Genomic DNA, 11,748 nt, shown 5'->3' on the forward strand with positions numbered 1-11,748 from the left:
ACCCCCCCTCTAGCTCTCTTGCTCCGCCCCTGAATACTGTTTTTTTATATATTTTTTATAGATAGAGTAAACTTGTCTTTGTTAACTTGCATATATATATATCAGGTGTCTTGTGTTGTGTGTTTGTGGTGTGTGTGATCGAGCTTCTGTGCGTGTAGTACAATACTGTAAAACATGGTTATCAATTTTGTACTTGTTTTGCATGGTAGCGCGCGAATTAACGTATCGTTTAATCGTTTTCAAGCTGGTTTATGGTTGATAAAAAAGATTACTCAAAGATGCCTCAAATTACGGAAAAGTACCAGTTGCATTCCTGATTTTCATTTGGGGGGGGGGGGGGGGGGGGGGGGTAAACAGGTCTGTGGGAGATTGGCCTTCTCAGCGCATACCACTGAGAGATCTGCTAGCTGCTGAGTTATCTCTGATCTGGGGAAAGGATGGGTGCTAAAAATAGCCTGCAGCTAAAGTAGCAGAAATGAAGCCCTGTGAACAGCCGTGCATCGGTATCTTCTTCTTCTTCTTCCGTAGAGGACTGGGTTCTTGCGAACGTCTCAGAGTCATGCGGTTGAATCACTGTTACCGAGAGTGGCTAGCTCCGGCAAACAGGGAGATTAAAAAGGTGGGGAGGTTAAAACTATGTACAGGGTGAAAAGTGTATAGATCTGGTATACTGACAGTATACATGATAACCGATATATTGTGCTGCCAGGAACCCACTCTTCTCCAGGAATGGCCAAATTGTCCGCCCCATTGCCAGGGGCGAGTAACAAATCGGCTGGGCTAGTAGAAACCGCCTGGCAACTCGCCCGGCTGGCTTTCGCAAATTCTGGTCAAATACAACACTTTTGGTTATAATATTTTTAAAGCCATATATAAACACTGCAGATCAACTGTGGTATGTACCGGGCACCCCCCGCGGGTTAGGGGGAGTCCCATATTGGTTAGGGGGAGTCCCATATTGGTTAGGGGGAGTCCCATATTGGTTAGGGGGAGTCCCATATTGGTTAGGGGGAGTCCCATATTGGTCAGGGGGAGTCCCATATTGGTTAGGGGGAGTCCCATATTGGTTAGGGGGAGTCCCATATTGGTTGGGACTAGAAAGAATTTACCCGATGCTACCCAGCATGTCGTAAGAGGCGACTAACGGTTCTGTTTCTTCTCTTCTTTTGTCTTATTTCTGCCTTACCAGTCCTTTCACCTATATTTCCTTCCAAGAAAACTCTCCCTACTATTCCCTGCAGTTTTCCAATTCTTTTCTTGTTGTCTTATTTCTACCTGACTGGATCCATCACCTTTATTTCACTTACCAAAAGTCTTCTTTTCCACATCCTTATTTCTCTGCACCCCGCATATATATATAATATAGAATATAGTCAATGTTTGTAAAGATTTTAGTCAAGCAGTATGTAAGAAATGTTTAGTCCTTTGTACTGGAAACTTGCATTCTCCCAGTAAGGTCATATATTGTACTACGTTGCAAGCCCCTGGAGCAATTTTTTGATTAGTGCTTTTGTGAACAAGAAACACTTAACAAGTGGCTCTATCCCATCTCCCCCCCCCCCCCCCCCCCCCCTTTCCCCTATCCCATCTCCCCCCTTTCCCTCGTCGCGATATAACCTTCGTGGTTGAAAACGACGTTAAACACCAAATAAAGAAAGAAAGAATGTACCGGGCCAGTGACATTTCTGCCAGGCTGGTGACTTTCTTGAAGTTACTCGCCCGGCTGGGGAGTTAATATTTTGAGATTTGGCCATCCCTGTTCTTATTTTGTTTGCGTCTTAGGACACCCTCCATGAATTTGTTGTATGTGTTTTCTGCTTCTGGTGCGTAAAGGACTCAGGAACACAGAGTTTGAGGAGCCCTGCTCCTTTCCTGACTCTAAATATATAGACCTGACCAGACTGGTCTGTTAGTAAATGTATTGTTCTGAACTGAAAGATAGACCTGACCAGACTGGTCTGTTAGTGCATGTATTGTTCTTAACTGAAAGATTCAAAGATAGACCTGACCAGACTGGTCTGTTAGTGCATGTATTGTTCTGAACTGATAGACCTGACCAGACTGGTCTGTTAGTACATGTATTGTTCTGAACTGATAGACCTGACCAGACTGGTTTGTTAGTGCATGTATTGTTCTGAACTGAAAGATAGACCTGACCAGGCTGGTCTGTTAGTACATGTATTGTTCTGAACTGAAAGATACTAGATAGGCCTGACCAGACTGGTCTGTTAGTGCATGTATTGTTCTGAACTGAAAGATATATCTGACCAGACTGGTCTGTTAGTACATGTATTGTTCTGAACTGAAAGATAGACCTGACTGGACTGGTCTGTTAGTACATGTATGTATTGTTCTGAACTGAAAGATAGACCTGACCAGACTGGTCTGTTAGTACATGTATTGTTCTGAACTGAAAGCTAGACCTGACCAGACTGGTCAGTTAGTACACATGTATTAGTTTGAACCGATGAAACTCAAAGCTGAGGAAAAAAGGATGATGTTGATGTGTATTTGACACTAGGTACAGGGGGTGACACCCGGCTTGTTTCACTTGTACTTGCAGGTTGTGCTTGGTGCCGAGAGACTGACCACCACCACACCATTCTGCCAGCAGGACAAGCCACACAAGGATCACTGTAAGAGACACTGCTCATTTTCTCATGAGTTCAAGAACACTAACAAAACATCTGAGAAAATCAAGTGTAAAGAATAAGAGAGTCTTAATATGGAGGTACATTTACATGAGTTATGAAAAAAAAATTAAAAATCAGAAAAATGAAAAAGGGAGGTCTTAAAATGGGGGGTCTTAAAATGAAGGGGTCTTAAAATGGGGGGTCTTAAAATAGGAGGGGTCTTAAAATGGGGGGTCTTAAAATATGGGGGGTCTTAAAATGAGGGGTCTTAAAATATGGGGGGTCTTAAAATGGGGGTCTTAAAATAGGAGTTCCAGTGTTGTTGACATCAGGGACTGTAGAGTACACCAGACAGGACACACACACTACATCAGGGACTGTAGAGTACACCAGACAGGACACACACTACATCAGGGACTGTAGAGTACACCAGACAGGACACACACTACAAAAGGGACTGTAGAGTACACCAGACAGGACACACACTACATCAGGGACTGTAGAGTACACCAGTCAGGACACACACTACATCAGGGACTGTAGAGTACACCAGACAGGACACACACTACATCAGGGACTGTAGAGTACACCAGACAGGACACACACTACATCAGGGACTGTAGAGTACACCAGACAGGACACACACTACATCAGGGACTGTAGAGTACACCAGACAGGACACACACTACATCAGGGACTGTAGAGTACACCAGTCAGGACACACACTACACCAGGGACTGTAGAGAACACCAGACAGGACACACACTACAAAAGGGAATTCTGAAGTCTGCTTATGTCACCTAGCTGACCGATGTAGACATTTCACTTTCGCTGTGTGAATGAAATGAAATGAAATGAAATATCCTTTTGTATTTGTGCAGCTGGAGTTGAGTACAACTCCAAAACGGGTCAGGAGGATGTTGCAAGGCTCAGTCCCAGGGTGCAGCAGCAGCGACCAGCAAAAGCGGTACCGGCATCAATACCAGCATCAATACCAGCATCAATATCAGCACAAGCAATAGCAGCTGAAGCAGGGACAAGTTTCGTGCCACTGACAAAGGAAGACCGCATCAAAGTGGCCCAGAAAGTTGCTGATAACATATCCAGCATGGTACGTAACACTTTAAAAGTTGCTGACAACATATCCAGCATGGTAGGTAACACTCTAAAGTTGCTGACATCATATCCAGCATGGTACGTAACACTTTAAAGTTGCTGACAACATATCCAGCATGGTACGTAACACTTTAAAGTTGCTGACAACATATCCAGCATGCTAGGTAACACTCTAAAGTTGCTGACAACATATCCAGCATGGTACACACTCTAAAGTTGCTGACATCATATCCACAATGGTACGTAGCTCTCTAAAGTTGCTGACAACATATCCAGCATGGTACATATCACTCATTATTCAAGTGCTAGCTCGATCAAAGCCATACTAAAGGCATACGGTAGATAAAAAATGTCCACCAAATACCCGTGTGACTTGGAATAATAGGCCGTGAAAAGTAAATATTCGCCGTAATGGCTTGAGATTTACTGGCCGATGTGAATGCGTGATATATTGTGTAAAAAATTCCATCTCACACGGCAGAAATTAATATGTAAAGCGCTTAGAGAACGTCAAGCGCTATATAAATCTCTTATATAAATAAAATAAATACTAGACTTTGATGCAGTTTGTGTGGGTGTACATCTGTTTTCACATCCTTTTTCAGTAATGAGGTGCTATTGCTGTCACCTTGGGTTACTTGTAAACCATGAAAAGCGTTCCATCTGTCACTATGTACACTGCTATGTAGTGGCTTTTTACTGTAACTAGCTGGGATATCCCATTGATACAAGGGCTACAATCTTGCCAAGAATGCCAATGATACATAGATCCCTTTTGCGCAGCTATGGTATTGCAATTGTTGCAACATTCTTACCTTTATATCCCCGACACATGGGGCTGACTTTGCAATGAAAAAAACATGTGGAACATGATTGTAAGCTATAAAACAAATTTAAGTCGATGAATTCGGGGATATGTTACCTGGACTGTCAACGGTGAGAATACATATGATTATATATTAGCAAACTTTAAAGGGGCATTGCAAACATAGCCTGTTCATTTACATACTTGCGTTTGGGTTTAAAAGTTTCAAGATGAGTGTATTCAACACCTTGTACACACTGAACATGCAAGTCTGCTGTTGATTCACAGATCAGACTTGGTTGTGAAAATATTATTTTGCTTTCTTTTGAAGGATGCTTTGAACATATTTATGTTACATGGCAGGATGCGCATATAAAATGCTATATGTCAAAAAACATTACATTATTTTATAGTCACTAGGCTACTGTGTACCATCATTCAGAAAAGAGGATTATACAAGTTACGTCAGATTTGAGAGAAGTTGCTTGGCAATGTGCTGCAGGTACGCTTGGTTGGGCAGACGGGGGTCCACCTGACCTTTGAACTTGCAATGGAGGGACAGGTGTGGAGAGGAGACAGCAAGCCCACTCTGCCTCGCCCTCAAGAAGAAGGCAGGTGTTTGCCTGCAGACAACAGGAATCGTACAATCAGGACCCTGCTGGAGACAATGTAGGTTGCATTTTGTTGTTATTTATATTCTTTGTGTCTGTGTTTAAGTTGAAACTTTTCTTTGTTGTTATTTGATACGCGCAATTGTTTATAAAATTATAGGCATTTTCCCAGCAAGAAATGGCCCCAAGAGGTACGCAGTGATCGATTGTTCCGTTATCCCAGGTATAAGCCGTGTTTTAAGATACTCTTCAAAGAGTGGAATGTTGCATATGCATTGGGATTACTGTTGGGTTTCTGACAGTGAAACTTGCTGGTATTATCTAGGATTCAGAATTCATTTCCTAAAATCCACCATGCTTTGTCAGTTTAATGCTAGGATGCTCTGATTCCGACTTAATACTTATGTGAGAACATTTTTTGAAAACCTCGTTGTGAAACTGGTTAGGTCCCAGTCAGCTCTCCATGAGATCTCACATTGCGTGTGCTATCACTTTATACAATCTTATGTTAGGTCCCAGTCAGCTCTCTATGAGGTCTCACATTGCGTGTGCTATCACTTTATGCAATCTTATGTTAGGTCCCAGTCAGCTCTCTATGAGATCTCACATTGCGTGTGCTATCACTTTATACAATCTTATGTTAGGTCCCAGTCAGCTCTCTATGAGATCTCACATTGCGTGTGCTATCACTTTATACAATCTTATGTTAGGTCCCAGTCAGCTCTCTATGAGGTCTCACATTGTGTGTGCTATCACTTTATACAATCTTATGTTAGGTCCCAGTCAGCTCTCTATGAGATCTCACATTGCGTGTGCTATCACTTTATACAATCTTATGTTAGGTCCCAGTCAGCTCTCCATGAGGTCTCACATTGTGTGTGCTATCACTTTATACAATCTTATGTTAGGTCCCAGTCAGCTCTCTATGAGATCTCACATTGCGTGTGCTATCACTTTATGCAATCTTATGTTAGGTCCCAGTCAGCTCTCTGTGAGGTCTCACATTGTGTGTGCTATCACTTTATACAATCTTATGTTAGGTCCCAGTCAGCTCTCCATGAGGTCTCACATTGTGTGTGCTATCACTTTATACAATCTTATGTTAGGTCCCAGTCAGCTCTCTGTGAGGTCTCACATTGTGTGTGCTATCACTTTATACAATCTTATGTTAGGTCCCAGTCAGCTCTCTGTGAGGTCTCACATTGTGTGTGCTATCACTTTATACAATCTTATGTTAGGTCCCAGTCAGCTCTCCATGAGGTCTCACATTGTGTGTGCTATCACTTTATACAATCTTATGTTAGGTCCCAGTCAGCTCTCTATGAGATCTCACATTGCGTGTGCTATCACTTTATACAATCTTATGTTAGGTCCCAGTCAGCTCTCTATGAGATCTCACATTGCGTGTGCTATCACTTTATACAATCTTATGTTAGGTCCCAGTCAGCTCTCTATGAGATCTCACATTGCGTGTGCTATCACTTTATACAATCTTATGTTAGGTCCCAGTCAGCTCTCTATGAGGTCTCACATTGTGTGTGCTATCACTTTATACAATCTTATGTTAGGTCCCAGTCAGCTCTCTATGAGATCTCACATTGCGTGTGCTATCACTTTATACAATCTTATGTTAGGTCCCAGTCAGCTCTCTATGAGATCTCACATTGCGTGTGCTATCACTTTATACAATCTTATGTTAGGTCCCAGTCAGCTCTCTATGAGGTCTCACATTGTGTGTGCTATCACTTTATACAATCTTATGTTAGGTCCCAGTCAGCTCTCTATGAGATCTCACATTGCGTGTGCTATCACTTTATACAATCTTATGTTAGTCCGTGACAAATTAGTGTTGGGGAATAGCTGACTAAAACATAATGTTTTGGAGAGAGACTTGATTGTTGTTTTTCTCAATTACATGTAAGTTTGGTTCAGTTTTAGCTAAGGATCTTTTGTGGATTTGATTTTCTGAGATGCTACTAGTTGCTAGTTGCCATTGCAATGTAAAGCCACTGGGTAATCAAGTTGTTTGTGTGTGTGTGTGTGTGTGTGTGTGTGTTTTGTTTTTAAACCTACAGTGGAGAAATGGGTGGTTTTTAAATGCAATTAGCCAATAGAATGGGTTTGAGATAAAAACCTCCTCGTCCCAAAGGTCTTTCCAAAATACTCTGCCCTGATTCTTTCAACAAATGATTAACACGGTGACTATCACCTTTTCTCTATCTGCAGCTCCGTGAACACTGAACAGCCAGGAACAGTCAACACCTTGAACAGTGAACAGCCAGGAACAGTCAACACCCTGAACAGTGAACAGCCACGAACAGTCAACACCTTGAACAGTGAACAGCCACGAACAGTCATCACCTGTAAAAGTGAACAGCCACAAACAGTCAACACCTTGAACAGTGAACAGCCACAAACAGTCAACACCTTGAACAGTGAACAGCCACGAACAGTCATCACCTGTAACAATGAACAGACACAGACAGCCAACACCTTGAACAGTGAACAGCCACGGACAGTCATCACCTGTAACAGTGAACAGACACAGACAGTCAACAGTGAACAGACACAGACAGTCAACACCTTCAACAGTGAACAGCCACGGACAGTCAATGCCTTGAACAGTGAACAGCCACGGACAGTCAATGCCTTGAACAGTGAACAGCCACGGACAGTCATCACTTGCAACAGTGAACAGACACAGACAGTCAACACCTTCAACAGTGAACAGCCACAGACAGTCAATGCCTTGAACAGTGAACAGCCACGGACAGTCAATGCCTTGAACAGTGAACAGCCACGGACAGTCATCACTTGCAACAGTGAACAGACACAGACAGTCAACACCTTCAACAGTGAACAGCCTCGGACAGTCAGTGCCTTGAACAGTGAACGGCCACGCACAGTCTACATCTTCAACAGTGAACAGTCAGGGAACGCAGGTTCTGACAACAGTATGGAGGAAGGAGACACAGCAGTTGTGTCAGACGTCAAGATAGAGATTGATGTGGCTGAAGAGACACCATTATGCTGGCACATCACGGAACCCCATCCATACAGTAAGTAGAAAAGAACGCATCAGATGTGCGAGAGAATAGATTTAAAATTTGCAAAACTTTGCTAAATAAGCATGGTTGACCCTCGTCTTCTTCTTTGTCCATGGGCTAGAGACTCCCACGTTCACTCATGTTTTCTAGCACGAGTGGATTTTTACGTGTATGACCGTTTTTACCCTGCCATTCAGGCAGCATACGCCGATTTCGGGGGAGGCATGCTGGGTATGTTCGTGTTTCTATAACCCACCGAACTCTGACATGGATTACAGGGTCTTTTCCGTGCGCACTTGGTCTTGTGCTTGCGTGTACACACGAAGGGGGTTAAGTCACTAGCAGGTCTGCACATAAGTTGACCTGGGAGATCGGAAAAATCTCCACTCTTAACCCACCAGGCGGCAGCGACCGGGATTCGAACTCCCGACCTCTCGATTAGGAGGCCGACGTCGTACCACCACGCCACTGCGCCCGTCTGACCCTCGTCAAATGTCAGGGTTATGAAGTGGTTGTGATTTTAGATCGGTGAGTAATAATGATGAGCAATGTTTGTCTGAATGGCCAGCCATCAGCCCATCCAGTTGTCTGTCCATATCTCTGTCTTGAACAAAACAAATTGTCATCATTTTCATGAGTTTTCATTCACAGCCACCTGGGAAATAAATCTCATGTTCCCCATGCAATAAATCCCCGGTTCCCATAGTTGCAGGAAGCAGGTTATACATGGATAATCAAAAGTAAACCCAATAGAAACGCTCGGGGATTCTCTTTTAATTGGCGTTTCCCCAGACCTAGACAGACAACACTGCTTTGCAAAGTTCCAAAAACAAACTGGCAAACTGGCAAAAGTAAAACAAACAAAAAATCTACTTCATGAAAGGTCATAAATCACAAACAAATGAAACCTAGCGATATGTTCCGTCTTCTTACAAAGTCATGGAGTGCGTGTATCTGTGTTTCAATACACAGACCTTCGGAGAAACACGAACGTCAAGTCAAACCAATTGACCCGTGACACGCACATTTTGACCCATGCACAAGACGTATCGATAAACGAAGCGCAAATAAGAAATAATAATAAAAGCAAAGAACATAGCAACAAGATATGCAAACATCTAACAAAGCCGAGCAAGCAGAATGACAGGTCTAATGAAAAACAAAGAGGCAATTAGTCCGAAACAAAATCGCGATTCTTTCCTTCGCTGCACGACGCAAATCTTCTGGGACCTTTGACCCAACGTGCCTTGCTGCACGATTTGCAAATCTTCTGTGACCTTTGACCCAACATAGCTTCCACATCCGATCACTAATCTTAATATTTACAACTCAAAACCGAGGGGGTGGAATACTGAGAGGAACCTACAGAACTGTGCATCCTCAAACCTGACATACTTATCTCAACATTTTATGAACTCAAAACACAGAAAGTTGCTTTCACACGCCAGCTTTGATTGCAACAACGTGGTGGGGCCCCAAAACATGTACATGTATTATCAAAACGGAACTCGTGTTTGAAAGAGAGCCTACTCTGGTGTCTCACAGTTTTCTCAAACCTGCTGTTGATTGTGTGATTTAGATGTACATCCTCTTTTTTTTTCAAATGCGTGATAGATGAATAGTTGGCGGAAGATTCTAGCTGAAACTATATGCTTGTCTTGTTTGTAAATTGTTTGGTTTGTAAACAAGGCCAGTGTGAAATGCTCAGACGATCTATGGGTGAAACAAGTGTTATTTTATGGTGGTTTTTCTTCCTCTGTTTGCTAGGTGGTGGGTTCAAGTGCTAGTCTTTCGGATGAGACGGAAAACCGAGGTCCCTTCGTGTACACTGCATTGGGGGTGTGCACGTTAAAGATCCCACAATTGACAAAAAAGGTCTTTCCTGGCAAAATTGTATAGGCATAGATAAAAATGTCCACCAAAATACCCGTGTGACTTGGAATAATAGGCCGTGAAAAGTAGGATATGCGCCAAAATGGCTGCGATCTGCTGGCCGATGTGAATGCGTGATGTATTGTGTAAAAAAAATTCCATCTCACACGGCATAAATAAATCCCTGCGCCTTGAATATACATGTGCGCAATATAAATTGTATAAAATAAAAATTAAAAAAATTAAAATAAATCCCTGCGCTTAGAACTGTACCCACGGAATACGCGCATAAGCCTCATATTGATTGATTGATTGATTGATTGATTGATTGATTGATTGATTGATTGATTGATTGATTGAAAGCATGGCTCCCCGCATTGATTTTGCACTTATTTTCTCACTACCAAAATGATAGTCAGTTAGTAGTTAGCTGTATGACAAAAACGATGTTTGGTGGTTTGTTGTCAGACCAGCTTCGGCCTTGGTCAGTAAATATGAAACAAAAGACGATATGCTCCCCCTCAGACCAACAAAAAAGCTGGTCTGTCAACAACCCATCAAACATCTTATATTAACGTTGAGGTTACCCAAGATGTTTTCAAAGCTAAATCTTAGAAACCCTACACACTTTTAGGGGTGTCGTTTGGGTCGGCCCTTCGGCCGAAACTTTCATATCCCTATCGGCCAAATGTCCTAAGAGTATTCGCCTAAATCAGCCAAAGTTTGTCCAGTTTTTTGTATTGGTCAGGCTTTGATTGCTAAAACTGCTGCCGATGTACTAAGTCAACTGACTGGCGTTTATTTCACTCATGTTTTTAGCACGAGTGGATTTTTACGTGTATGACAGTTTTTACCCCGCCATGCAGGCAGCATATGCCGATTTCGGGGGAGGCATGCTGGGTATTTTCGTGTTTCTATAACCCACCGAACTCTGACATGGATTACAGGATCTTTTTCGTGCACACTTGGTCTTGTGTTTGCGTGTACACACGAAGGGGGTTAAGTCACTAGCAGGTATGCACATAAGTTGACCTGAGAGATCGGAAAAATCTCCACTCTTAACCCACCAGGCGGCAGCGACCGGGATTTGAACTCACGACCTCCCGATTAGGAGGCCGACGTCTTACCACCACGCCACTGCGCCCGTCGCTACCTGTCACTGAAATTACACGCTAAAGTTACGTTCAACTTCAAGCACGATTTTCTCAAAATCGCGTTTTTCGCAGCATGCACTGCGGTTACTTGGATATTTTCAAAACTATTTATTCGATTGTCATAAAATTTGGCACAATGTTTTTTCTCGTATTGGTTTACATTTTGTTCCTCGGAATAAGACTTGCGAAGAAAGTTGTCATTTTTGTGACTGTTATTCTATTTGGTACTTCTTTTGGCTGATCGAAAACAATCTTCTTGTGCATTTGTCAGAAAGCTGGAGGAACAAAACGCAGAGGAGTCATTTTGTGACATTTCAGCCAAATTTGGTGACAATCGGATGAATATATAGTTTTGATCAAATGTGTGTAATGCTACACCGACCTTTGACGTTGGCGTCAAAACACTTGGTCCTAAAAATCTGATATTATGAAATTGTTTCTGCAGATAACATAATAAAATTTGCACCCTGCATTCCTTAATTATTCAGATATATATCGGGCAAGTTTTGT

The 11,748-nt window shown here is 42.6% G+C and overlaps 1 protein-coding gene and 1 long non-coding RNA gene across 3 annotated transcripts in view; both read left to right on the top strand.

Annotated features, from left to right (window-relative positions):
* LOC138976765 (uncharacterized) overlaps window positions 1-11,748 on the top strand; it is a 103,708-nt gene that overhangs the window by 75,226 nt on the left and 16,734 nt on the right. The window lies entirely within an intron of this gene.
* The window catches only part of LOC138976755 (uncharacterized), a 45,334-nt gene that overhangs the window by 26,341 nt on the left and 7,245 nt on the right, over window positions 1-11,748 (top strand). For both annotated transcript variants that reach the window (XM_070349644.1, XM_070349645.1), the window contains 4 exons: window positions 2,564-2,636; window positions 3,515-3,744; window positions 5,057-5,223; window positions 7,392-8,224. In XM_070349644.1, the coding sequence (XP_070205745.1) occupies window positions 2,564-2,636; window positions 3,515-3,744; window positions 5,057-5,223; window positions 7,392-8,224 (1,303 nt within the window). The remainder of the gene's footprint in view (window positions 1-2,563; window positions 2,637-3,514; window positions 3,745-5,056; window positions 5,224-7,391; window positions 8,225-11,748) is intronic.

The sequence above is a fragment of the Littorina saxatilis genome, linkage group LG9, assembly GCF_037325665.1.
Source record: "Littorina saxatilis isolate snail1 linkage group LG9, US_GU_Lsax_2.0, whole genome shotgun sequence".
NCBI classification, from domain to species: domain Eukaryota; kingdom Metazoa; phylum Mollusca; class Gastropoda; order Littorinimorpha; family Littorinidae; genus Littorina; species Littorina saxatilis.